The sequence below is a fragment of the Panthera onca genome, chromosome E1 (assembly GCF_046562875.1).
Source record: "Panthera onca isolate mPanOnc1 chromosome E1, mPanOnc1 haplotype 2, whole genome shotgun sequence".
Classification (NCBI taxonomy): domain Eukaryota; kingdom Metazoa; phylum Chordata; class Mammalia; order Carnivora; family Felidae; genus Panthera; species Panthera onca.
In genome coordinates this window covers 52428075-52454957 of record NC_138352.1, presented here as the reverse complement: position 1 = coordinate 52454957, position 26883 = coordinate 52428075, and the positions used below count along the sequence as shown (strand labels likewise).

The window sequence follows — 26883 nt, the reverse complement described above, 5'->3', positions numbered from 1 at the left end:
ACGCGGCGCCAGGAAAGGCGGGGCGCCGCGCGGGCGAAGCCAGGACGGCGGATCCCTCCAGCGGCCTCGGGGGCCCGCTGGAGCTGCGCTGTCGCGAGCGCACCGGGGCCCCTGCCGGAAGCGGAAGCCAGGACGGGGGTGGGGGCGCGGTGAGGCGCAGTCGCGGCGGTCGCGGCGTGTCAGGCCAAGGGCGCCCCGCGGGGGCGTGTGCGCCGCGCGCGTGCGGGGCAGGCTGACCGCGGGGCGGTACCTCCCCGACCCGGCGTCTGTTTACCAACAAACTGCCGGGGCTCAGCAGCGACGCATTCCGACGTGCTGAATAAGCTGCGGGCGCGGGCGGTCTGGTCTCGATTCCCCTGCGGGTTGGTGGCGGCGGCATCAGAACCGCGGTGCAGATCCCCAGGAGCTGGAGAGCGCGACGGAGGGTCCCCTGAGCCCCCGCAGCCGAAGCGCCTCCGCTACTGCGCTGCTCCCTTCGCCCTGGGCCATCCCGACCCCGCCAGCTCCCTCGCGTTTCTTCCATTGAGACCGAGGTTCCCAGACTGCCCCAATCGCCCTGCCACCCCGGTATCCCTCTTGGAGAAGACCCCGAGGCAGCTGGGCCTGGAGCGTGTGCACCGCCCCTCGGACCTCTCGGTTCTGAATTTCCCTACCGCGGGCTGCCCCGGGGGGCGGGCCCCGTCCCCAGCCTCCGTGAGGTCACTGCGTGCGGTAGCCAATCCGCGGCGTCTAAGTGGGCGGTGCCACCGTCGGGTCCCGGGAACCGAACCCAAGAGCGAGACGAGGGGGGCCCCCATGGATTTAGGGGGGAGGGGAAAAGCCATGGGGGGCACCCCTTCGGAACCCCTTTCCCAGGCGCGCGCTCTCCGCTGGAAAAGGCACAGAGAGACACTTTCCCCGGGATCTTAAGTGTGCGGGAGGCTGGCTGGGGGGCTCATCCGGTCCCAACGCCCGAGGTTCGGAAAAGAGAGAGTTGGCGGAGGGAGCGGACTACGTGCCGGGCCATGGCCTAGGCCCTTCGGCCCCGGCCCCGGCCGCGATGACCTCTTTGCCCTGCTCCCTCCCTGGCCGGGACGCCTCCAAAGCCATATTCCCGGACATTGCCCCTGTCCCATCGGTAGTGGCTGCCTACCCGCTTGGCCTGTCCCCCGCAACCGCAGTCGCCTCCGATTTGCCCTACTCTGGGCCGTATGGCCACCTCCTGCCCTACTCCTACACTGCGCCGGCGACTCCGGGAGACTCCTACCTGCCCTGCCAGCAACCAGCGGCGCCTTCTCAGCAGGAGCCGAAGGCAGGTAAGTCCGGGCGCCGCAGCTCTTCCCACCTCTGGGGTCCTGATCCTTTGCGTCCCTAAACTTCGCCCTCGCCTGGTTGGGCGCAGCTAGCGGGATTCAGACCTTACTCAGATTCCAAGGGATCTGGGGGTGGGGGGAGGGCGAAGGGATGGGGCGGGAGACAGGGGGGAGGGGCGGGGGCGAGTTGATCTAGGTCTCCTTTCAAGACCGACCTGGTTTCGATTTGCAGTTGTGTGAAGCCGGGCGGCAGGGCTCCCTACCCCACCCCCTGGAGCAGCGGGGTGGTGTGCACCTACGTGTAACGGAAAACTGAAACAATCCAGATGTGGGTGTGGGTGCCTAGCCCCTGCCCCAGGATTCTTTCCGTCGTGTACTCCTTCCCTTCCCCAAGTCGCCTCTCCGGGTTTGTCTTGTCTCCAAAAGCAGTGCTCCAGCCCAAGCCAGACAATTGGAAGTGCGGTCCCAGTTGGAGGACAGTGGAAGTGAGGGCTTATTTGGGGGCCCCTCCCCGTCTCCCTTGGCTGGTGCTTGAATATGCCTGATAGAGGCTGGAAGCTGGCCTTCCAGCTAGGAAGAATCTGGGGCTAGGACCCCACCACCTATTGTTCTAAGAATGTAGCCACAGGTGGGTCAGGCAGCCTCTAGCTATAGATCCTGATGCAGATCCTTCCAGGTGAAGGATCCACCCCTTGCCCTTGTGGGGGACAGGTTAGGCCCCACTTCCTGCTGTCTGGAGCAACTTTGAGTCCCTGAGAAAGTGCTCACTTCAAGGCCTCAAAGAAGCCAAGGAGCTAGCCAGCCTGTCTTCCTGGTCCTGGGCCCGGTATTGGGCAGAACCTGTGCAACTGTATATGCTGATCCGTACTAGCTCCAAATTAGACCTCAGGTCCCCTGCCCTCCCTGCCCCCACCTAACTGTCTTTAGCACAGTCTCCTCCGAGGATGCACATCTACTGGGTGCCTTTGCTTGTGTCAGCCCAGGACCAGGACATCTCTCTCCTTTTCCCTGTTACTCCAACACATGAGCTCATAAACCATCAGAGCCAGAAGTGCCCCTAAAGATTTGGGAGCTCAACCTACTGGATTACAGATGGGCAAGCTGAGGCCCTGGGACCGGGTGTGGATGCCTCTTTTCCAGGCACTTAGTCCTTGCAGATTGGTGTTCACTGCATGAGGCCAGAAAAGAGGATTTTAGAGAATTTCCTCAGAGCCCCCAAAGTGAAGTGCCTTCTGTGCACAAACGCGAGCTGCCTCTCCCAGGCTGCTGTGTCTGTCCTCCTTAAAGGAGGAGCAGTTGGGAGGAGGTTTGTTTGTTTGTTTGTTTTATACAAATGACCTAAGTTCTATAAATGAATCCCTTGGACTTCCCTTTAGTATATGCTCATATGGGACATTTGTGTCTATGTGTGTGTGGCCGGGTGGGAACGAGATCGCCTCGTCCTTCAGAGAATTGTTTACAGGGTTAGTATTTTCGTCCCTGTCCTCCACACACCTTGTCTTCCCTCTGCTTGGTCTAAGGGCCAGAGAGTGGAGAGTTCCTTTTCTTTACAGAATTTCCCCGGATCCAACGAAAACCATACACGTGCTTAGACTAGATGGTAGCGTTTTCCTCCCGAAACTGGTGGGTTTGCCCATTCTAGACCGAATGATTGGGGGTGTGAGAGAGGACTTGAGCCCTCCTTTTTGCCCCACCGCGTGTCCACCCGCGCTGCAGGGGAAGGTTTGGCTCCAAGGGAGCTTTGGGAGCGGGCGGGTGCGGCAGCGGCGGTGCCTCCAGGGAGGCCTTTGGGCTCCATAATCGCGACCAGGGCAGATCCAGTCGTGACTTGCCACAACTGGTGTGGAGAAGGGCAGCTGTCGGCGGAAGGCCTTTGGAGGGGCGTCCTCTGGGAGAGCTGGGGCACCGAGGGCTGGGGGAGTCCAGCAGCAGCGGGGGCTGCTTCCTAGGCGCTGCGTCACCACCCGAGCCTCGTGGTTCACGCAGCCGCAGCCGGAGAGGCGCGGGTGGTCGGTCGCTGGGCGGCCAGCCTGGGGCTTCGAGCGGTAGGGTCAAAGCAGGGGAGGCCGGACAGGCGCGGGCGGGGAGCGGAAACCCAACGGTTTTTCTGGGAATTGGCAGGGGCGGGGGTCGGGGTGGGGGTGGATCTGAGAAGCCCGCAACGCCCGGGGCCCTGAGTGAGGGATGCGGGGGAGGTGAAGGCACCTGGTCATCGCGGCCGGCCCAGGGCGGGGAACCACACGTCGGGGGGAGCAAGACCAGAGGAAGGAGGGGCGGGGTGAGGGTGCGGGACTCGGGCCGACATTAGCTGCGTCTGGGCACCGGGGCCAAGTTCTCTCTCGGCTGAAGTGGCCCGGCAGACCCGAGTGGAAAGCTGCAAACGTTGCCCTGAGCCCGGGAGCATTTTGGTCATTTGGGCCTCCCAGCCCTATCACCCGAATGGAATGATCCCAGGGTGCCCCCGCAGATTGGCGCAGGTTGGGCTGCTCAGACGGGAAGAGGAGGACCCCTCGCCCCGCACCTCCCGTACTCTAGGGCCGCTGTTCCCCCGCCAAGATTCCTAGAGTGGCTGGGCCTGGAGGCAGGAGGTGACCAGATCTCACGGGGCAGCTCGGCAGCGAGATCCTGCAGCGGCCCGAAGGGCCTGCGCTGGCCGGCGCTGCGTGCTTTGCGAACCTGGGCCACCTTCCCCGTGAGCGGTGAACCCCTCTGTGAGTGTAGCGGGGAGCGGGAGGGGGCTGTCCCACTCCCACAGGGCTTCTAGAGCCCCTGAGCCGCCTCCCCTAGCCAGCCGGGCACGGGGGAGGAGAGGGCTGGTCAGTTTCCCTGCAGGGTGCACCTCGGGTTGGGGTTTGCGCCTCGCAATAGGGGATGGCAAACCCTGAGGGCACTTCCCACTCTAGGATGCTGGGGGGGGGGGGCGGGGGGGCGGGTGCTCATCCTGGCCTCAAGGCCGAATTGGCCGGGCCCCTCCGACCCCCACCCTCCCCAGCCCCGGCAGCGGGGAGGCTGCCACGCAAACACTGGCTTGGGCCTCTGAGCATTGTTCTGGAGTTCCCTCGGCCTGGAATGCCCTGCCCCGGTCAGCTCCAGGCCTCAGCCCAGCCCCCGACCGAGCCTTTTAGCCCCACCCTACCCCGAGCTGGCGCCACCGCACCCGCCTGAACTCTGACCTCCCGGCCCTGGCGCCACCGGTACCCTCGCTCCGTCCCTTGGCGCTGTCTTCCTAGGGTCACAGGACCCATGAGTGGGAGCTCCCTGAGGGCAAGAACCGCGTCCTAGCGCGCGGTGGGCGTGGCGCCTGAAGGGGGCGTGGAGCGGAAGGTAGAGGAGGGCCGAGCCGGGTACCCGCGCCCTTTGCTTAGCTGAGGCCTACATGCAAACGAGATGCAAATGAGCTCAGGAAGCCGCGCGTCCGACCCTCTCAACGCCCCACCCACACCGTCTTGTGCCGCCCCCCAGATTCGGAGAAGCCGCCGCTGTCCCCGGAGCCCTCGGAGCAGCGCCCGCAGGCCCCGCCCAAGAAGCTCCGCAAACCGAGGACCATCTACTCGAGCCTGCAGCTGCAGCACTTGAACCAGCGTTTCCAGCACACGCAGTACCTGGCGCTGCCCGAAAGGGCCCAGCTGGCCGCGCAGCTCGGCCTCACCCAGACCCAGGTGAGGCCGGCCCCATCCTTCCTGCAGCTAGCCTTCCCCTGATGTGGTCTCTGGGAACTCACCCCTTGGGGGGGGGGGGGGAGGGTTGAAAGGCTGAGGAGCCCCCTAGCCTCGTTGTCACAGTTCTCCTGGCACGTTCCCAAGGCGCCTGCGCGGCACTGCTGGGTCCCTTTCCCTGGATCTCACCCTTCCACACGCATTCTTCTCCTCACATTCCATCCTTTCCCCTCTTCTCCCCAAAGGTAAAGATCTGGTTTCAGAACAAACGCTCCAAATACAAGAAGCTCCTGAAGCAGAACTCTGGAGGACAGGAAGGGGACTTCCCTGGGAGAGCCCCCTCCTTGTCTCCCTGCTCCCCACCCCTCCCATCCCTCTGGGATCTACCCAAGGCAGGGGCCCTGCCCACCGGTGGCGGCTACAGCAACAGCTTTGGGGCCTGGTATCAGCATCACTCCCCAGATGTCCTGGCTCCACCTCAGATGATGTGAGTCCCGGGAAGGGTGGGTTGGCCCCTAGTCTTCCACAAAGCCTAGGACCCAGCCCGCCTGCACCCCTTCTGGTCCTGGAGGAAACCAGCTCCAGATGGGTTTTCTCAAGAGGAAAAGGCGCGAGAGAAGAAAAAGGACGTCTCCCTGTAACCCAAACAGCCTAATCAAGGACTTTGGTCTTCACCACTGCCCCCCACCACTACCATAGACTGGACACCTTCCCTCCAGTTGATCGGAGGCTCTGGAGGGAGAGTCACTGGCTGAAGTGCAGACTCCTCACAGGACCGCTAGTCTTCCCATCCCTTCCTTGGACTGCAGTCTACCGCCAGCCTGGAGGCAACACCAACAAGAAACACTTGAGTATTTTTTCCTCTGTGTGCCTTGCGCCTCGCCCAACCCTGTTCTGAGCAGAAGCGGAAGTGAAGTGGGCATCCGGTGTCTTCAAGTCGACCACCACCGAGTCCCTCCCACCCTCCACCGATTTTTCCTGGAGGTCAGCGCGTTACCCCCATGACTGATAGATAGACTGCCTCACCCCCCTGGGACGTGGAAGCGATGCTGAAAATGTGGTTTGTGGACCTATGGGGAATTGAAGCTGTTCTTCTAAGAAAGAAAAAAAAAAGCCTTCTTTTTCCTGCGTCTATTCAGTTTTAGTAGATACTGGATGCGATTATCCTTTTAATTCAACGGGTATTTATTAAGAGCCTATCGCCGCCTTTCCCACCCTTAATACCCATCATCCCCACACTCACATCCTCTTGGAAACCCAGTAGGGTGACTCTTTGGGGAGAATGGGGGACAAGCAGACTCTCTGGATGAGTGTAAGGAGAGACACCCCCGAACAGGGAGGGTGGGCTGGTAGTTCAGCTCCTCACTGCTGTCTCTGTCCAAGGGAACCGCTCCTATTTATAACCGATCTAGCATCCTCCACATCATGAGCTTTCAGAGATTAAATCTGTATAAAAACCTGGGCCCTGGCTGTGAAGTGTGTTTGTTTCCTGACTTCCGGGGGTGGGGGTTGCTTGCCCATCTCTCTCTTGCCTCCCATCTGACTCTTCCAGCACTGACCTAGAGGATGGGATACTAGTTTTGCCTCTATCCCTAACTAGCTCTGGGCTTGTAGCTCTGGAACGTTCTGATGACCACTTTCATTCGCTCCAGTGTGAAACTGGAAGATGCTAATACTGGGAATGACCCAAGTCGGAGTGGTCCTCACTCGCAAATTCTCTCCCGGCCCAGTTCTGGAGGGAGCCGGGGGCACTTCGCAGTCCCCTGTTGCCCCATCTTCAGCCCCTGCTCCCTGCTCTTGGGGACAGGACACGCCCACTGAGCCAGTCCAGTCCTCCCAGGGTGCTCCTTGGGGCGGAAAGGCCCCAGCCCACCTAGGGGGAGGGAGAGGAGAAGAAAATCCCAGAAGGAACTGGACTTCTCCATCCAACAAACATTGGTGAAGCCTCTGCTCTGTGAGATCCTGGAGATACAAGGTGACTGAGGCAGACCCTGCGGGCAAATGGGGGAGCCAGACAAATGTCCAGCCACTTTTGTGGTAAGTGCCTGGTTAAAGGAAGTAATACGGGCATAGTCAGGGCCCTCAACTCAGCCTGGACCCAGCTGTAGATTCATGGCCTCCACACCCCATCTGTCTCTCTCTCTCTCTCTCTCTCTCTCCCTCTCTCTTTCACACACATACACACACACACACACACACACACACACACACACACACACACACAGCACCCAGTGGCAGAGAGGCCCAAGGACAGGGCTGCAAATAATTCAGGGAATCCAGCCCAAGCTTGGCCTGAGGGATTGGGGGAGGAGCCTCCAATTCCAGGCAAAAAGCTCCAGAGTCATCTTTCCCTTTACTGTCTAAACCTGTTCCCAAGCACTTCGAACTGGGGACCGCCCTAGTTGGAAAAGCCCACTCAGGCACTTGGAGCCAACCCCCCTGGCCCCAGAGAGGGGCCTGAATTGGAGTCTCTGTAGGGTAGAGGGGGTACGCAAGTCAGTGGAACCCCCACCTCGGGGGGGGGGGCTGTGATCAGCCCCTCCTAGGCCCCTTGTGGGTCAGTGGCCTCCCCCACTCACCAAAACACCATGGAGTGTTATCCTGGGGATGGCAAAGGCATGGGGTGCACCAAAGCCAAGATCAGGAGGAGTGAGGACTGAGGGTACCAAGAAGAGAAACACTTGCCTCTTCCTCCCCATCTGTGCCTTCCCAGCTCTTAACCCCAGTCCACAGGCGCTGGGGGGGGCAGCCCCAGATCCCTTCCCCAGGGCTTCTCTGAGGCCACGAGGCCTCAGGGCGGCTGTTCCTCCCACTGTAGGCTGCACACTCCTCTTCCACAGACCCAAGATAAGATCTACCGCCCCATCTCGGAAAGCCTCCAAAGGCGAGATTAATTGGACAGCCCAACACGAGTCGCATCGTTAAAACAACAGCCCAGGTTGTAAAGTTAAGTAGCAGAAGGAGTGTAATTACTCTCCCAGCCAGAGGCCGGCTGCCCCCCCCCCATCCCAATTCCCTACCCCCATCCACCCGACCATTCCAAAGGAAACAGGAGCCCTTTCCCTTTGGGAGTTGGTCTAGTCTCCCTGGGCTCTTGGGTGATGATGGGATTGAAACCCCAGGGGAGGATGAGCTCCATTCACCTCCCTCAAGCCATCTAAGCTGTAGAAGGGGAACCTGTGGTTCCTTCCCCTGAAGACTCCCCTCTGAGAAAATTGGGTCAGTAATGGAGCAGGGTGGGGGGGGGGCACAAAACTGATCTGTTTAGAATGGGGATTTTGGCCTCCAAAGAGTCCAGCTCTGCTGTGTGGCTTTTGGCAAGTTACTTAACCTCTCTGTGAGCCTGGTTTTCCTCCTCCATTAAGATGAGAATGCTAATAGGACCTGCTTCCCGGTGTAGCTGTGATGATGGAATGAGATAGTGCTTGTAACACGCTTGACACGGTGCCTGGAACTTAGTACGCGCTTCACAAATGGCATTTATAGCTGCCGTGTGATTATCAGGGAGGAGGGGTCACGGCCGGGGTGAGTTCAGACTGCCACTGCCATCCATTCACCTCTCACCTCTCTGCCTCCTGGGGGTAGGGAGGAGGAAGGGGGCCCGGAGGCTGGAGCACGGCACACATTCCTTGTCATCACCATTTGAAAGCAGGACACCGGCAAGGTCCTAAATGCAAAAGGGCATCTGAAATCAGCTGAGGCTGGAAAATGGAAACAGGGAGGCCAGGGCACCCTCTCTCACCTACAAGGGTCTCCGCCACGGGAAAAGCTGACTGGGGGCTTCCCTTCCCTCTCCCCACATGCTATTTTAAGACGTGCCCCCCCCCCATTCTCTCCCCCAACAAAATGAGATTCAATTAATTCAATTAAAGCAATTTGGGGAGCAGCTCCTGAAGGTTTTCAATGTGAGATAATTACAAGTAATTTGCTGCTGTGAAGAGGAAAAGGGCATTCGGGGTCTGGGGTTGGGGGGCGGGGGGAGGAGGCAGCCCCTCCCCACCAAACGCACACAGATCTAGAGGGATTCCACACTGCAATCTTAACTGCCCTCCCATTGGCCAAATTACTTGCAGGTGGGAAGTAGGAGAACGGGGTGGTGGGAGGGGGCTGGGAAGCCACGGAGTGACAGGCTGACCCTCCCCCATCCCCAAATCTGCTGTGCAAGGTGGGGGTGGGGAGCTGGTTGTTCCCCCACAAAACGTCTGTTTAGCCCTAGCAGCTGATTACTCAGCTCCAAACCTCATTGGAGTTTGGATGCCTGAACTTGCCTCTGGGATTGTATCCAGAGTCAATGGAATGTTATCCGGGTAGCTGAGGCCTGTGTAGACGGGGTCTTGGAGATCCAGGACTTCCCCCTGAAACCCTGAAAGCGTAAGCCATGTGGGTAGGGACGGGAAAAGCCAGAGGAGGCTACGCTGACTTCCTGCTTCCAAGGAGGTGATGAGACACCCACTCTCTCTCCTCCCCTGATCTCTGTTTGCTAGTTGGTGTGGGGGGGGGGGGCGGGGAGTCGAAGCTCCATTCTTTCCATTGTTGTGGTGGCAAATCTCCTCTCAGCTTTCTGTCCTCAGGGCCACTGAAGCCTCTTCCTTCAGAAAAGCATCCTACAGGTGTCTCCTGCCCCGATTCACCTGGATAACCCTTTCCTTACCGGGATTCCTGTGGCCTAGGAAGGGGTGGGGGTGGGACTACAGGTCGAAGGGCGGAGGGGGGAGCTAAGACCAGGCGGTGAGGGTGGCTTCAGGCCTCTGCAAAGACCCCTCTAAGCCCTGCCCACAGGCAGCTGGTTTTCAAGGGACTAGGATCCCCCTTTCCCTGGGAGCCCGTGTTCCACGAGGTGAGTAATATTTTAGCAATTATGGTGGAAAAGAAAAACTCTGTGGCCCACAAAGTATTTCTCTCCCATGCCTTCCCTTCTCTGCCATCTCTTTCCCTGCTTCTCCCAGTGCAAGGCTGGGCGAAGAGATCTCCAGCTCTGGTTTCTTTCTGCTCCAGCCTTTGCCCCACCCCTTCTCTGAGAAGCTTGCCTGTGGGTCCCGTTGGAGGGGGGGGGAGCCACTGAGTCCCCGGTGACTATGGGGTGACTGCCATCTCTCCCCTTCCAAGCTGAAAAGCCAAAAGGCTTTCCTAGAGGGGGACAAGTGACCTCTTGTCCATGCCTCTGCTTCCCCCTTTCCTGGCCGGCACAGATGGGTTCAGGAGGGAATTAAAGTCCCTTCCAGCGCAATTCTCGAAACACAAAGGCCGCAGACAGTGCAGAGAGCCAGGCAGGTGCAGGGACCCCGGCCCAGGGACTCCCCCCACGCACACACATTTCCACTGAAGAAGGTGCACACGCAGAAAGGCAGACACACGGCCGCATCGCTGCGGTGTGCAGAGCCGCGCACAGAGGCACGCGTGAGGCCATGTGCGTGGAGCCTTGCCAGGGCTGTGCACGGACACACAGAGAAATACACTCACAGGTTACATCCTCGCCACACACAGGGGTGAACCAAGAAGAGGCACAGGGACTTAACACATGCAGAGATGAGGTGAAACACACCCAGAAATACACAGATTAGCCTCCCCAGCTGTGAGTGCGTGTGGGGTGGGGATGGCTGTCTTGCTCTCTCTCTCTCTCTCTCTCTTCTCCCACCCTTTTCTCATTCTGGCCCTTTCTGCTAGCTCTCTGTCTCCTATTTTCGGGGAGTATTTCCCTGGTGAGCACTTGGGGAGGGAGACTGAAGGGCCACAGAAACCCGATCATTTAATTATGACTTTATCTGCTTTGTTCCCTGACGGCTTGCCTCCTTCTTTTCCTGAGCTCTGGCAAGAGCTCCCGGGCGGGCTAGCCCTTCCTGGCACACCCCATGGCTCCCAGGCGTGGCCAGCGATTCCAGCCAAGGCCCAGGACCCCAAAGACTGTCCTCTCCAATACGCCTCACTGATCCCTCTGCTCCCCAGCCCTGAGGGCAACTCCGGCTAGCAAAGAGGGAGCTGGGATCACAGCCTGATGAGGAAAGTGCTGCTCTGCCACTCCTTGCTGTGTGACCTTGGGCAAGTTACATACCCTCTCTGAAACTCAGATAATTGCTCTTGCCAGATCCCGTGTGTGTGTGTGTGTGTGTGTGTGTGTGTGTGTGTGTGTCTAGTGGTTGATATGTGCCTACCAGCACTTTCCACTCCAGTCTGGGGCTTTGTCAGGCAGACCCCTGTCTCTCATCAGATTGGGAGCTCCTGAGTATAGGGCTTTGCTTCCCTCATCAGAGTAGATGCATTCAGTAGCTCTCTCTAGCCCCATAGCTTGATGACTCTAAGGTACGCAGCCCCATTGGCATCCTGGGGGACATGTCTGGCCAGTCCAGGAAGGGAAAGGAGTCGGCTCCAAGCTTCCTCCAAACATCAAGGATTCTGATTCAATGCCTCACAGTGCCAGGCCTTCGGCTTCTCTGGCCCCGAAATGGAGAGATTACTTCATTTCCAGGGGAGGGAGCCACTCTGTATGGAATAGATGTGGAATACACTCCTCTCTGCTTCTTCTGAACCATCCCCCTTAAAGTTCGGTTAAATTGGGGGTCCGATGGAAGAAAGACCCTTTGGCCAGCTTGAGGGATTCCACTCTGGCCTGCGGCCCCCACTCTCTTGTCCTCCCCACATCAAGCTCCTGAAGAACATAGAGCCGAATCGTGAGGCCCGGGGCATGGCATGTAGATTATCCGATTTAGATCTCAAGGCTCCCCCGGGGGGGGGACCTCATTCTTTCCCCCTCTGCTCGGGAATCCCCTCGGCCGGCCTAGAAGCCCACTCCCGAGATCACCTTCTGTGTCCTGTTTTGCCTGACTCCTCGGGACTGGTACTCCTCCCTCAGACTGGGTTGCTAGCGAACAGGGCACTGGCCTCCCCTCTCAGACTGGGGGCTCCCCCACTCAGTGGTTCCTTCCTCTGCCTGACCACCTCTCTCCCAACCCTGGCGCTCCCGTCCTCTTTGGAGAGGAGGGCCTCAGTGCCTGTGTGCCGCGGAGCAGAGGACTGCTAGTGGATGAGGGCACGTGACTCCCGCCCAGGTCCCACCCCTCCCACTGCCCGCCACACTGGCGGACCTCCTCTCCACCGGACCTGGACCCAGCAGTTGCGTTCTCGGTCTCTGCAAGCCGGGGCCTGTTGCAAACTCCTCCTCCCAGCCCTGGAGCCACCGGGAATTCTTTGCGCCAACAGATCCTGGGGGAAGCCAGGCTGCAGGAGGTTCCTGACAAGCCTCTGCTGGGCTCCTGTCACATTCTCCAAGCCCAGGGGGATCAGCTGGATCCACCAAGGCAGGCTTCGTCCACCCCTTGTGACCTCCTCGAGTCCTCCTACCTCCCTCTCCAAAGCCTGAATCTCCTCCTGGGACTCATCCCTGGCTTGGGATCCTTCCCACTCCCAGCCCCTTAGCAACCCGTTCCTCCTGGCCCCTCGAAAAAGAAAAATTGTCTCCTCCAGAGAGACTTCACGGAGTCTCTGGAATGCAGGCATGCAGCTCAAAGGCCTTGGGCAGGTCACTTTACCTTCCTGGGTCTTTATTTCCTCACCTGTGCAGTGAGGATAATGATCAAAATATCTCAGAAGGTCATGGAAACGGGGAGAGTGTCTCCTGGTAAGTTGTGAAATATACCAAGCAGGCCAGGGGATATGGTGACTTATTTCTTCACTTCGGCCATACTAGCCTGGTGCCCAAAGTGGCCCTCTCCCCCCACCCACCTAAATCGTCCTCTGACTCACCAGCTTACCATGTAGCGGTGAAGAGTTTAGTTCCATCTCCAGGAACACAAAATAGTAAAGAGCCGGGGCCTGAGTTCAAACCCAACTCTGTGACCTTGGGCAAGTTTCCTAACCTCCTTCTTCAACTGCAACATTAAGATAATGATAGCATGGTCTTCTTCAAGGAACTGTTGTGAGGAAGGAAGGAGTTAAGACACAAATGATATTATGATAATACAGTTAGGATTCCGGGAGGATTAATTATTATCACTGTCTCTGGCCGCCAAGCAAGAAAAACCTTCTCTGTCCATAAGAGATCTTACCCAAGCACCCTTGCTCCTCTGTTGATCTCCAGCTGTGAGCGGAACCGTGCTCCGAATGCCTTCCCCAGAAACACAGCCTCACGAGTGGATCAGAGCTGCTTTGCTGGATCAGAGCTGGATCAGAGCTGCTTTGAGAAGAAGGAAGGAAGTCCTGCAGAGGGCTGGCCAAAGGGTGGGGATGTCTGAGTGCGCTCCCTGGACAGTGCTCTGGGCACCCCAGATGAGAAGGTACCTGAAGAGGTGAGACCATCCACGCCTGCCTGGGTCAGGGCCAATGCCTCTGAGGCCCCTGACTCCTGTATTCACGAAAGGTTATACCTCCTAGAGCCCCAGAATTCCTTCTACTAAGCTAAAAAGCACCCATAAAACCACTCCTTTTTACTGATATTTGATTGTATACCTAGAAAACTCAAGAGGGGGTGCCTGAGTGGCACAGCTGGTTGAGCGCCGACTTCACTCAGGTCACGATCTCACCGTTGGTGAGTTCGAGCCCCGCGTCGGGGCCTGCTTCCGATTCTGTGTCTCCCTCTCTCTCTGCCCCTTCCGATGCTCGTGCTCCCCCCACTCTCAAAAATAAATAAACATTTAAAAAAATGAGAAAAAAAAAAAGAAACCTCAAGAGACTCTAGGGGAAAAAAACTTTCAGAATTAAGAATGCTTTGGTATCGTGGCCTATAAGACACTGTAGGTAGCTGTTTTCTAGCCATGAATAAGGGGAAATATTTCTGTTATAACGTAAATACAAAGTAGTAGAGTACTGTAAGTATGTCAGTGTGGAGAGCGGCTCTTAGCTGATGGGTAACTGAAAAATATGAACCCCTGCCCTTTCCCCTTCTGCTGGCGCTAAGGCCCAGCACATGGCTCTGTCCTTAGTGGCCATCCTTCCGTGACATCTGAACATGGCAGACTTAGTTTGAATCAAGAGAGCCATTTCCCAGTAGGAGGAATTCTCTAGTATGAGAGCTCTCCCTGCCCTCGGAGGAGGAGGGGTCAACCATGGTCTCATTGAGGGTGCCTAGAACTCTCTAGGCCAACCGAAGAGTGTCCTAACTGCACACAGTCTGGTTTCATGGAAAACTAACTGTATAGTTTGTTCAGCGCCCATCATGGTACCAAGCTTTATGCTAAGCCCTTTATATGTATAGACTCATTTCCTCAGCAGCCCTGCAAGATAGGTAGGATTAGTTCTATTTATATTTTTTTTAATGTTTTTATTTATTTTTGAGAAGAGAGAGACAGAGCATGAGCGGGGGAAGGGTTGAGAGGGAGACACAGAATCCGGAGCAGCCTCCAGGCTCCGAGCTGCCAGCCCAGAGCCCGACGTGGGGCTCGAACCCACGAACCGGGAGATCAAGACCTGAGCTGAAGTCGGACGTTCGAGCGACTGAGCCATCCAGGCGCCCCGGATTAGCTCTCTTTTATAGATGAGGGAAAGTGAGGCTCAGAGAGGGCAAGTGACTTACCTGAGGTTACCCAGCTAACAAGTGTCAAAGCCAGGATTTGAGCTCAGTTGTTTGGACGTGTGTGTCCGAGTCTAATGAAGGACAATCCTGGGGCTCTAAGGGCACAGGGCAAGTCTGAGAATGAGGGGAAAGGTTGAGCCCGGCCCCCTACGCTCCTCTCCATTTCCCTCTTGGAGGCTGTGGGGTGCTAAGAGGTTAGGGATCCCACAGGTTAGCGATTCAGAATGCTGAACCCTGCTTCAAATCCACTGGGGGACTCTCGGGGAAGCTATCGAAACTCTCCGAGCCTCAACGATCTCACCTGTGAAATGGATTAATAAGGGCACTAACTTTTCTATGCAGTTGAAAAGATTAAATGAGACAGTGCCTGTGAAAGTGCCTGGCATGTGATTTGTGCACAGTAGGTTCTTAGCATCTTCCCTGCCCAGGTCTTGGGAGGATCCGAGTCTGTGCTTGGAAGCAATTTTCTCTTGCTTTCCTTCCTTACCAGCCAGCCTCCCACTCCCTCTGGCCTCCTGTTTTCCTCAGCTTCCTACCTACCCTCCGTTGGCCAAGGGTATGTCTCTCCCCGCACCCACCCCCTGCACCCCCCTTGGTGATTCCTGAGCTCAGGACAGGCCTGCCTGGCCCCAGGGGTGGGTGTGGGGCAGTGCCACACGCGTTGCATGACGTGGCCAGGCGCTCTCAGTGCGCCGGGAAGGGCACCCTGCTGCCGTTTGCCAGGTTCAAGGTGAACTGCCCAGGGTGGGGGGGATACCCCCCTCCCCCGTACCAGCTAATCTTCCAGGGTGTGGAGTCTTTATTCCCTGCTTACTCAGCAGACATTTCCAATCCTGCTTCAGTTTGCCCCAGCAAACAACCGAGAAGTTTCAGCCTCAAGGCTCCGCCCCCTTGTCAGCCCCCTCCCCAGGTTTGCCTCCTTGCGGGGTGCTTCCTGGCCACCTTGGGCCCCTAAGTACCCCCCCTGTCAGACTGCCAACCTTGGGCAGAGCAGTTACCAGACTCCAGACCCCTCCCAAGTGCTTCCAAAGCCTCCGAGCTTTTCAGGGGTTCCAGAGGCCAATTCCATACTCCACCCCACCCCTCCCCCCGCCACACCACCCCCAAGCAGGAGCTTCCAAGACTCACCAGCCAGTGGACTGGACCAACTGAAGACCCTGGGTGGGGGTGGGGTGGTGCTCAGATCATTGGGTCTGACCCACTTGTCCAGAGAACATTCTTCGTCCTACAGTCTGGAGGCCAGGGTTTCAGAGCCCACTTAGCAGCGCCTGTCCAGCTGTGGTCACCGGCACTCATCAAACGGCCCCTCATTTGCCGTGTGACCTTGGGCAAGTCACATAGTCTCTCTGGGGCTGTGTTCCAGCAGTGAGATGGGATCATGCCCAGCGAGCATCACGGTTGAGTTCCTGCATTTGCTCCGGGGTGGGTAACTGGGTGTTGGGCTTTCCTCTTCTGGTCTTATTTAATCCCCGACAACCGAAAGACAGAGACAGTTATCTTTTTCCCCCTCCGGTTCCCCCTCCTCTGACGGGAGTGGAAGCCGAAGCCAAGAGGGTTTGTGTGAGGGGCCCGAGGGTTCTGTCACCTCGTTGATCCACTCGGGCATTCCATGTTCACCGGGCATCCTGCGAGGCATCCGAGGTGGGAGCGTGTCCCAGTGAACACGGCCAAGTCCCTGTCCTTGTTCCTGCTGCCCCCGGTGCAGACCCTCTCCCAGCTCTGCCCCCATGGACCTTGGCATAAAGACTGCCACTTGTCTCCCAGCCCAGGGTGAACACAATAGTCACAGCCGTGCACTGTGAGCCAGGGACAAGGCCGAGGACAAGGTGAGAGGTAGGCTGTGCCTCTGCAGAACTGGGACCAGGAAACAGGGCTGAGTGACAGAGGAGAAAGGGGGAGGGGGGGCTGGGGACCCGGGCTTGTGTCAAGGAAGGGTCGCCCAGGGAGCTGACTCCAGAGCCTCTGTGGGAGCCGGCTGGGCCTGTTCGAAGAGCTGGAGGTTGGCCTTCTGGACTCCCTGGTCCCAGCCTTCTCCACCAGCCTCCACCTGCCCCCTCTGCCCCAAGACCCCCAGGATCCCCCCATCAGCACTGCCTCCCCTCCCCCGGGGCTGCCAGGGAAACTCATCTCCAAGCACTTTCTGGCTTCTAAGTCTCCCAGTCTCAGGCTGCTGGATGGCTGGTAAACAGCTTATTAAGGTGATTAACGCTGCAATTAAAGCTGGAAAAACAGAGGCCAGGGTGCTGGCTGAAGCGCCCCCTTCTCCTCCCCCCTCCGTTCACCCCTCTGCCCCTCCTCCCATCCTCCTCCATCCCCCACTACCTCCCCCTCCTTCCCTGGGCTTGGTTGATGCAACTAGCCCAGGGGCTGGGGGCTGGGGGGCTACCCGTCAGGGGTCCTGTCTCAGCTTCCCAGAACTCCCTTCCCCTCGGAGGTGTGGGGGCTCTCCTAGACTGGGGAGCAGGTGGTGTATTGCCGAGGCAGATGGTGTATGGGGTGAGAGCTCTAGGATCTCCTGCCTAGGACCCCTTAAACGGAGGGGTCTCGGGGACCTGTCTTCCCCCAGAAGTAGGGCAAGGAGCTTCCTTTCCCCAAGCTCATGGTGCCAGAGTGGATGCCAGCTCATCCGAGGGGCTAGGAGCCGTCAGACCCTGCCATTCTCGGAGCCCTGCATCCCGGGAAGGACTTAGCGACCTTCTGGACCCCAGCCTCCCCCCTTCCTTCTGCATCTCTCTAGCCAGCATCTCCAGCTCTCCCATAAGCCCCCTTCCTCCCCACCCTGAGCCCCGGGGAGTTATTCCATAGGTGGTGCTCCAGGGAGCAGGTTCCCAGGCCCCAGCTCTGCCTGTCATGCCACCCGCCTTCTCTCAAGGCATAATTCAAGTGCTACCCTCTTCCATGGAATCTTTTCAGGTTTCCTTCCCACCCACTGCTCCTGCCCTTTCCCCTTGCAGCCTCCTCCAGGCCTCCTGGACCGTGTCAGGTCTGCCCAGCTGGGGCCTCTCCAGGGTTGGCCCCGCTTCTGACCCTGAAGCACCTCGTACAGGTGTGTGCCTTCCTCCCCCCCGGGCTTTGGGCATCTGCTCTGCCAGGCTCCTAGAACTGCCTGGCCGGAAGCAGGTGCTCAATAGATACTGGCTGATTTACTCCTTTTGGGAACACACTTATTCCTCCTAGCGATGGCTGGATCATGGGTCTGAGTTGGGGGTATGCAAGGGCGGGGTGGGGCGGGAAGCAAGGTGGGGAGTCAGCCCCTTCTCCCCCCCTCACGACCGTCACCGTCATCACCGTCGTCACCGTCGTCACCATCGTCAACAGCAACTCTCATTACCTGAGCAGTACTCACAATGTGCTGGGTACCTTATTAAGCATTTTGTTCGCATTATACTGTTTAATCCTCTCGACAACCCTACCAGACAGGTAGCATTATCCTGGCATTACCAATGAGGAAACCGAAGCTTAGAAAAGTTAAGTGACTTGTCCAAGATCACCAGTCAGTGAGGTTATGGAGGCAGGATTCAGTCCAGGTCAGCTGACTCCCGGCAGGAGCATTCCTGACCACAGCCTGAAGCTTTTCCTGGGGCCGGCCCCTCCCCCCCTCCACTTCTCCTCCAGGGAGGAGCCTGGAAGGTGGGCTGGCCGCCTGGGGTGCGTGGAACCTGGGTGGGGTGGGAGGCAGATGGGGGGGGGGGGGGCTCCAGCTCTCTGTAGCTCTGCCCTGGGGCCCCTCAGTCAACTGAGCTCCAGGAAAGCCCTTTAAGAGCACCCATCCTTCAGACAGACCCGGGCGCAAACCCCAGCATCGCCACACATTAGTTATATGACCTTGCCAGAGATTGAACCTCTCTGTGCCTCAGTTTCCCCCCCTGAAGAATGGGTACTCCATCACCCACCCCACCCCCCCACCCCCCAGCCTGCTGTGAGGATCCCATGCAAAATGCCTGGCACAGAGTAGGACTTGAGCGAGCGTCAGCTGTCACTAAGGCTCGGAGAACAGTGACCCTGGGGGCAGACTGGGGTGCTCCAGGCCCCCCGCGTCCCCGCACCTTGTCGCCAGGCAACGGGTGTAGTCAAGAAGCACCTGGCAGAAGATGGGCACAGCAGCCCCGCCCTGGCACCCTGCCAGGTCCCCCCCACCCAAGCCCTTTCTTTGCGGGCCCCAGCCCAGGGCCCCTGGACAGAGTGGAAGAGGGCCACTGGGCAGGCTGGGAGGTGAGGAGAGGAGGAAGGGGAGGTCAGGGGTGGGGCTGACCCCCGCGGGAGGTCACCCGGGCAGTTAATCCAGCCTGACCGAGCAGGGATGAGCAGGGAGGAATTAGGGAGTTTACAACACCCTTTCATCCCGGAGCAGCCCGCCCGCCAGCCGGCCTGCCCAGCCTCCTCCTTCCTTCCTCTCTCTTTCTGCCCTTTTTTTTTCCCCCTCTCCCTCCCTTTGCTGGCAGCCCAGCCCTAATAAAATGCAGTGTCTCCAGTAAGTCTGCCCGGCTGCCGCCTCGCTGCTCCTGCCTGCACGCAGCCCTCAAACCAAACTGCTCAGCTCAGCCCCGCCTGGCAGCTGCCACTTAACCCTTGCCAGCCCTGCTGGCGTCCGTGGGCGGAAGGCCCTCCTCCCTTCCGTCTCCCTCGGGCAGGGGCAGGGGTGGGGGGGGGGGGAAGGCAAGGCTCGCCTCCTGGGAGGTAGAGGGGCGCGGTGATGGGGGGGCGGGTGGGGGTCCCCACTGTTCTGGAGCCCAGCCCAGAGGACCCCCAGGCCAGGTGCCTGTGACCGCCGGAGCCCCTTCCCTCTGACTTCTCATTGGTACGCTGCTTGGGACCTCGCAACAGCCCCAGGGGCCACCAGGGCGGGTGGGGCTTGTTGTCCCCGTTCGACAGATGAGGAAAGCGAGGGCCCGGCCTGCCGGGGAGGTTTCAGGCTGAGCCGGGTCACCTCTGGGGCTGGGTGGTGTTGCTGACTCTGGGTCCGAGACTTTTTTTCCGGCGCAGGGAGCTGTCGCCGCCTCGTTGGGCGCGCGCGCCCGTGCCTGTGCGTGACCCTGGGATGTGCGGCCTGAGGGATGCGTGCGTGCGCACCTGTGTGTTGGGGGGGCTCCGTCTCCCGGAGGCTTGTGGCTTCGGCTTCGCACGTCCGTGCGACGCCAAGGGGTCTCGGGTGTGCGTCTGTGTCTGTGTCGCCGGTGGGAGTCCGTGTAGGTGTGAGGGCGGGGGAGAGGTCATCGCGTGTCCCGGAACGTGCGCGTATGAGAGAGAGAGGTAGCTCACAAGCGAGTGCGTGCATTCACACTGCCTCCTGCCTGCCACCACCACGTGTCCCTCACACACCTCCATCCATTCCACCACCTCCAGTCCCGGAGTGGAGCCACTGGAATGGCGGGGGGGGGGGGGGCAGTGCTGGGCCCAGGCGGGTCAGTGGCACTGGCGAGAAGGCTCCGAGCCAGGGCTGAGCCTGAGAAGGTAAACACAGGACCCCCTTCGTCTGTTCGCTTCCCTCATCCAGCTCGGATCCCCGTGGCCCGGGGTCCCTGCCAGCTCTGGGAGTGAGCGAGGGAGCGAGCAGCGGTGTCCCCCCTGCCCCAGGCCCCACCCTCACCCCAAGCTGGAAGGGACAGACCAGAGAACGAGGGACCGGGGAACGCCTGGGCGTGGAGTCAGGGGGGTTACACGCGTGTGCAAGCATGTCTGCGTGTGAGCCCAAGATCAAAGAGCAGCCCCGAGGTGACCCGGCGGCGGCGGCAGCAGCAGTGGCGGAAGGCAGCTGGCTGGCAGGGAACGCCAAGCCGCCAAGCAGAGTGGAGTCAGGGAGGCCACAGCTGGGAGCCTCCCACCCACCCAGACCGGCCCAAGTTGGGGGCCGCCACAGGGTCAGGAACACCTGCCACCAGGGGCCAGGCCCAGCCCAGCTCCTGAGCCCAGAGTCCCGGCAGTGGGTCCTCAGGGCTCTGACTCCCCCAGGAGCTCCTAGAGGCTCACAGGCTTCTCTGCGCCAACTTCCCCAACTCCCAGACCCTCCCCAAGAGCTGTCTGCCTCCAGCCTCCAGTTCAAAGAGCTCAGCGGTTAGTTTCTTCTTTTTTATTAACGTTATATATAAAGATGGGTCCAGTAAGAAAGCAGAAGGGAGAAGGCTGGGAGGGAGTGGGTGTTGGCTTCGTTCCGTCCCCCTAGGGTGGGACTCTGAGATCCACCAAGTGTCTCCCTGCTCCTGTACCTCCCACCAAACCCCAATCCAGCCGGAGCCCACATCCCTGTTTCTCTCTGCTCACAACGCACAGGCAGGTACGTCCAGGAGGCAAGGGCCACATAAATAGGAAACCACAGTAGGGAGGAGGCTGCTTCTCTCTGTTGTTCTTAAAAAAAAAAAAAAAAAAAAATACATACTGTATATATAGCTACAGTCCTCCACCTCCCCTTTTCTTCGACGTTTGACCACATCAGGGTGGAGGAAGGTTAGCTCTGGGGGGGACGTCTGGGCCAAGGAGGGGTAGTGCTACCAGCCCTCCAGACAGCCACCCCCTCACCCCTAAAGGCACGGAGCCGCAACCCTGCCCTCTCTCTCCGCGCGCCTCACACACCGTTCTCCATCTGCGGGAGCGATCTGCTTCCAAAGCCACCGGAAAGGGGATGTTTCGGGGGGTCTGTCTTGCCTGGTAGGTTTCCTTGGAGATTTGGGGCTTGGCGCCCAAACTGCCAACTTACTGGAGGAGAGGAAGAGGTGGGTGGGGGTGGGGCAGGGCAGAGGTGCCCATGCAGGGGAGATTGGTCCTATCTGTTAACAATGCCCTTTGTTTTCCTAGTTTTCAACAGCTTTTAAAACCAAAGTTGTGCAAAGTCCTGTACACGGAAGAAGAAGTGGGTCCTTAGGAAAGACACCTGAGACCCACCACCCCTCTCTGACCAGAGGGGGAGAGAGGAGAGAGACGGCTCCTTGGGCTCTTCCCTCTAAAGCCACAAATATTAAAAGATACCCTCACTTGGGGGGGGTTTCTTTGGTTTAACCCTCAAATCTGAAATGAGGGCTAGAAGTGCGGGCTGGGGGTTGACATCCCCACCCTGAGTCCTGGTCACCATGTCCAATGTCTTTTTGGCAGAAGGGATTGCTCAGGAAGTGGGGAGCCACAGGTGGCTTAGTGACTTAGGAGGAACCAGGCCTAGCAGGTCCCGGGATCCATGGTGCCTGGTGCCCCAGCCCAGGCCTGACCTGCAAATGCTGCACAGTGTCCCCGGTCCCCGAGTTCTCCAGTCTGCGGAATGAGCACTAAGTTTTAGAAGCTGGAAGGTGACGGGCCATGAAAAGCCAATCCAGGCTCCCGGAGCGGAAGGGGAACGGCTGTCCCAGCTGGAGTGGAGCGCCCCAACGTCTGGAGGGGTACCCCGGTGTCTAGGCAAGGGGGAGGGAGGTTCAGGGGACATCCTTGGTCCATGCAAATTTCATCTGGAAGCTCTTGGATCTCTGGAGGAAGGGGCAAGGGAAGGGGGAAAGGGGTGCCCTTTCCCCTGTGCTCCTCGATGATTCCTGAGTGTCGGCTAGGACAGAGGCGCCTTCTGCCTGGTCCCGGGTCCTTCGGGTCCTTCGTGGGAGGTTCAGGTCAGGTGGGGTGCTCAGTACACAGCCCCAGGGTTGGGCGGGGGCCCGGGGGAGGCGTGATGCAGGGCGGCCGGCTGAGACGGCTGCTGCTGTAAGTGGGGTCCACTCAGGTTCTGTGCGTGGTACCAGGAGTTGGTGGGGTCGTCCAGATAGCTTGGGGAGGCACTGTAGGGGAGCGGCGGGGGCAGCTGGCTTCGGGCAGGGGCTGGAGTGGAGTGGGAGGAGGTGTCCCAGAGGGCAGGTGACGGGGGTGAGTTGCAGGCCATGGAATCACTATTGTTGGGGCTATGCTCCAGGGGCACCTCCCCGTTCTTATACAGCTTCTTGAATTTGGAGCGGCGGTTCTGGAACCAAATCTTCACCTGCATGGGAGGGGAACGGCAAAAAAAAAAAAAAAAAAGAGGGGGAGCTAGTTAGCCTCTCAGAACGCTTAGTGAAAACCCCAAAGGGCCCCAGCCTAGAAAAGGCAAGTCCAGGACCCCACCTTACACAAGACCCTGGCAAAACCTAGGTGTCCTGACTTCCCGGCCCAGTACCTTTTTTCGATCGGTGGGGGGGGGGGCGGCGGTGGGGGGGGGGTGGGGACTGCAGTTAGGAACATCCTGCACATGGGTCCAAATTCCTCTCCACCACCTATGAAGTGTGTGACCTTGGGCAAATCCCTGGACCTTTCTGATTCTTGCCTTCCCCATCTGCAACATGGGGATGACAGCCCCTACTTCCTAGGGTCACCAGGAGGCTCAGATAAGTTACGATGGGCAGTTGGTGGCATTTTGTTCACATGAGAAACCCATAAGCAGAGGCACACAGGTACCCAGAGACAAACCCACACCCACATAAGCATTTCCATGTGCAGGAATGTACCCACTCACAGCTTCACACTCAGACACCAGATTACAAAGATACACACACACACACATATACACACATGCGCGCCCGCACAGATGCACCCAGATAAATGCCCTGTGAACTCGAGCGCCCGCGTTCACACACTCAGGCGTGGACGAGCCCTCCGGGGCTGGCTAATGGGGGTGACCTGGGGACTCAGGAGCAGGTGAGCCATGATTCTCTAAATTTCCCTTGGGGTATCTCCCCCTCCCCCTGCTGCTCCCCACCCCGTGTGACTGGTACAAACAATGAATCAGCTCCTCACTGGGTGACCCAGATTCCCAGCGGACAGGGCCCCACGCAGCCAGCCGCCCGCAGTAACCCAGGCGCGCCTGTCAACACCTGTAGGGAGCCAGACATCCACCAGCCACTCCGCCCCTGAGCAGCGACAGGCTGCTGGGGGCTTTAGGATCAGGCTGGGGGTAGGGGTGGAGCTCACCTTTGCGTTCCTATCCCCCTTTGGTGGGGAACCTCCCTTCCTGGCTTTGGGGCAGAGGAAGGGGTGAAGCATTTAGATGCCGAACATGAATGGGGTGTTTTGAGACAAGGGCACATTTTTGTACATGCACTCACCAGTGTGCACAGTCATGTACACGTGTCCCTCCATCTGTAAACACACTGCCCCCTCCTTATGCGACCATTCCCCCAGCGCACCCAGACCCGTTAGCACGTGGGCAAATATCCATGCATATACACATATACGTCCACTGCTACACACACATGCCTGGCCTGGGGGTGGGGGAAGACACGAAAGGGACTCCCATTAAGTGAGTGACAGGCACTGCGTGGGAGCTGGGGAGTCTGGAGCAAGGGGAGGAAACTTCTCCCGGTGGCAGACACACACGGTTGCACAGGTTCACAAATATGCACGCCTGTACAGGTTTTAATGCAGAGACTTCCGACAGGAGTTGAGACTTGGCATGGGGGAGGGGTGGCCTTCCATCTACAGGCCAGGGTTTCGAGGGCCTGCAGGGGATTTCAAAGGCCAGCCCGGTTCAGCGGCGCCTACCCACCCCCCGCCCCCACCCCCATCCCCGGGGTCCTGCGCGGGGCCCCACCGAGCACCCCCCTCCCCCCCCTACCCCCGTCGTTGCTCGCCCGACACTGACCTGTGTCTGCGTGAGGCCCAGCTGCGCGGCCAGCTCCGCGCGTTCGGGCAGCGCCAGATACTGGGCCTTCTGGAAGCGGCGCTGCAGGGCGGCCAGCTGGTAGCTGGAGTAGATGGTGCGGGGCTTGCGGACCTTCTTGGGCTTCCCGTTCACCATGCGCACCTCGGCTTCCGGCTCCTCCTTCACGGACACTGCGGGCAACGCACCGGGCGGGGGGCGGCTCAGCCTGGGCCTGCGCGCCCCCGCGCCCCCCGACGCGCTCCGGGTTTCCCGGCCGCGCGCGCTCCGCCGCCCGCGCCCCGACAGGCGGCGACCGAGCCGGAGCCGGAGCCGGAGCCGGAGCGGAGCCGGAGCCGGTGGCCGCCCACGACGCGCGCTCCCAGCTCGCAGCTCCGCGCCCGGCCCCCGGAGCGCGGTCCCCGGCGCCGGCCACCCGGGCGAGGACGGGCCGCGGCTTCGCTCCGACGCCTTCCCGGCTCGCCACCCGCCTGCTGGCCGCCTCCTTCTCGCCCCCACCTTGCCCTCGGTCACCTCTCTAGCTCTTTCCCTCCGTTCTTCCTCCCCCCTCCCCCCTGCTTTTTTTTTTTTTTTTTTTAACTTTTTAAATTTTAGAATAATTTTAGATTCTCAGAAAAGTGGCAAGCATAGTACGGATTCTCTGTTCCTTCCTTCCCTCCTTTTTTTTTTTTTTTTTTTTTTTTTCCCTGTCCCTTCCTCTGCTCCTTTCCCTCACTTTGTCACTCCACGTTTGTCTTCGGCTCTTTCTCCACCTTTCTCTTTTTCCGCTTTCCCACTTCTCAGGCTCTGCTTTCTGGGGTGTGTGTGTGTGTGTGTGTGTCTCCATGTCCCCCTTACCATTCCCCGTCTCCCGGCCCATATCCAGACGGCCCCTGCAGCTTCGAGTCCCCGCTGCCTACCCCCAAGCCTTCGGAACCCGATGGAAGAGCTGAAGTGCTTGCGAAAGCACCCGATTCGGAGGTCCCCTGACACCCCACGCTCTTCCCCTTCCTCCCCTAACTGGCCCCATCCTCCCTGAGACCGCGGTGCACAGCTTCGGGACTGGAGGGTCATCTGTCCCCTCTGGGGGTCTTCTAGCCCACCTTGTCTAACTTTATACAGCACTTTTTTTTTTTTTTAAACCCTCGACGTTTCCCTAGATATGGGCTTCAATTCCCCGCCTTCCTCTCCCTGGGGGAACCCTCCAAGGTCTCACCTGGATCCTGGGCGGGCAGTGGCTGCTCCCGGTACGCCCCGTATTGCCGGTAAGAGGCTCCATAAGTATATTCCGACTTGGGCGAGTAAGCGCCCGTGCCCGCAAGCCCGTTGAGATTGAACTGGTGGTGGTAGGTGTAGGGGTTCACGGTCTGGCCGTAGGGCTGGCCCGAGTAGTAGTCGTGCTGGGGAGCGCTGTAGTAGCCCAGATCAGTGACAGAGGACTCGGGCAGGGTGGGCGAGTCCTTGGAGCCTGCATGGCAGCTTAGCGAGCTGGAGATGTCGGTGAGGATGCTGCTGAGCTTGCGATCGAAGGAGCCACTCATCCTGGCGGGCGCCGCGAGTCCTGGGGCTGGCCTGGGCCGCCGAGCCGAAGCCGGCAGGGGCGCGGAGGAGGCGCAGGAGACGAGGCAGGCGTGAGCGTTGGAGAGCCGAGGGGAGGGCCCGCAGGGTCTCGGGGGAGGGGAGGTCGAGGGGCGCCTAGACCATGGCAGGCCTTCGGGCGGTCGCTGCGCGCCTCTCGTCGCGTCCCAAGCCACAGTCAAATGCTGCCAGCTCCGCCCGGCCAGCCGGTTATAGACTCAATAGTGGAGTCTCGGAGGGAGGCTCCAGCGCTCTGATTGGCTGCAAGTCTTGCCTTCGAGGCAAAACATGCTCTTGCGCTCTTTCGTTCTCTTTCTCTCCTCTCTCCCCCCCATTCTTTGTTGTTACCCAAACACACACACACACACACACACACACCCCTCGTTCCCCCTCCTGTGGCTCCCGCCCCCAGTCCAGATAACTCCCAGCGTCTCTGAAGGAAGGAGTTGGGGGGAAGAGTGTCTCTGCGGGCCCCCAGGATTTGTCAGTCTGTCTGTCTCCCTGGCTGCGGCTGGGAGGTGGGCTCAGGTGCGATGGGGAGGCAGGGGCATTTGCCTATTGGGTGTTCGCGGTGGGGGGTGGGGGGAGGTGGTCCAAGGTGGTGTGTGTGTGTGTGTGTGTGTGTACCCTGTGCAAATGACAGGCAGACAAATGTGCCCAGCGTGGGAAGGCCCCAGGGCTCTGGAAAATATTTTAATTTCTTTTAAAATCAGAAGAAAAGGGGAAGACATTTTAGGTTGAGGAAAATGTTTCAGTATATGAGATTAATATATTTACAGCAGTGCAATCATAAAACGTAATCTTGAATGTCTTTATAGAGGAAGGGGCCCATCAGGCAAAAGTGCCTCGGGCCTGTGAAAGTCCTAATGGGGCCCAGAGAGGGTCCTGTTTTGGGGGCGGGGGCAGGGGTGTGTGGATTTAGGGGCTTAGGCAGCCGTTGGAGGTGCATAACCTGCCCGTGGTGCAGCTTCAGAAATGGCCCAGGCTTGCTAGAGGGAGCAGAGGATCTGGGGTCCCCATGAGGTTGGGTGAGATAAGAGGCTGGCTCTCTGTGCTTTAGTAAGTTTGGGGTCAGAATCTGTGCACTGGGGACAACACTGGGGGAATGTGGGCATTTTTAGAGATGAGGTATATGGGACGGGTGTAGTTGGGGTATGTGGTGTGAGGGTTACACGTGTTCTGCAGTATACAGCGATGCACATGAGAGCAGGCCCGTGTGTGTGTGTGTGTGTGTGTGTGTGTGTGTGTGTATGTGTGTGTGAACCCGCGACCGCGAGGGTA

General features: G+C 59.1%; 2 protein-coding genes across 2 annotated transcripts; one reads left to right on the top strand and one right to left on the bottom strand.

Moving 5' to 3' along the window:
- The first annotated feature begins 232 nt into the window (after positions 1 to 232).
- Positions 233 to 6547, top strand: DLX4 (distal-less homeobox 4). The gene is made up of 3 exons (XM_060646346.3): positions 233 to 1295; positions 4755 to 4951; positions 5194 to 6547. The coding sequence occupies exons 1-3, from the start codon at positions 1040 to 1042 to the stop codon at positions 5437 to 5439; spliced, it is 699 nt and encodes a 232-aa protein (XP_060502329.1). The 5' UTR covers positions 233 to 1039; the 3' UTR covers positions 5440 to 6547.
- A 13989-nt stretch (positions 6548 to 20536) lies between these two features.
- DLX3 (distal-less homeobox 3) lies at positions 20537 to 25757 on the bottom strand. The gene is made up of 3 exons (XM_078436975.2): positions 25241 to 25757; positions 24028 to 24218; positions 20537 to 22392 (listed from the first exon to the last, which is right to left on the bottom strand). The coding sequence occupies exons 1-3, from the start codon at positions 25563 to 25565 to the stop codon at positions 22045 to 22047; spliced, it is 864 nt and encodes a 287-aa protein (XP_078293101.1). The 5' UTR covers positions 25566 to 25757; the 3' UTR covers positions 20537 to 22044.
- Positions 25758 to 26883: the final 1126 nt, after the last annotated feature.

What these genes read in the sequence shown, in the direction of transcription:
- DLX4 (XM_060646346.3), top strand. Translation starts at nt 1,040, where the DNA reads ATGACCTCTTTGCCCTGCTCCCTCCCTGGCCGGGACGCCTCCAAAGCC. An exon ending in TCAGCAGGAGCCGAAGGCAG is followed by an intron (nt 1,296 to 4,754) that starts GTAAGTCCGGGC and finishes GCCGCCCCCCAG; the next exon opens with ATTCGGAGAAGCCGCCGCTG. An exon ending in TCGGCCTCACCCAGACCCAG is followed by an intron (nt 4,952 to 5,193) that starts GTGAGGCCGGCC and finishes TTCTCCCCAAAG; the next exon opens with GTAAAGATCTGGTTTCAGAA.
- DLX3 (XM_078436975.2), bottom strand. Translation starts at nt 25,565, where the DNA reads ATGAGTGGCTCCTTCGATCGCAAGCTCAGCAGCATCCTCACCGACATC. An exon ending in ACTGCCCGCCCAGGATCCAG is followed by an intron (nt 24,219 to 25,240) that starts GTGAGACCTTGG and finishes CGTTGCCCGCAG; the next exon opens with TGTCCGTGAAGGAGGAGCCG. An exon ending in TGGGCCTCACGCAGACACAG is followed by an intron (nt 22,393 to 24,027) that starts GTCAGTGTCGGG and finishes CCTCCCATGCAG; the next exon opens with GTGAAGATTTGGTTCCAGAA.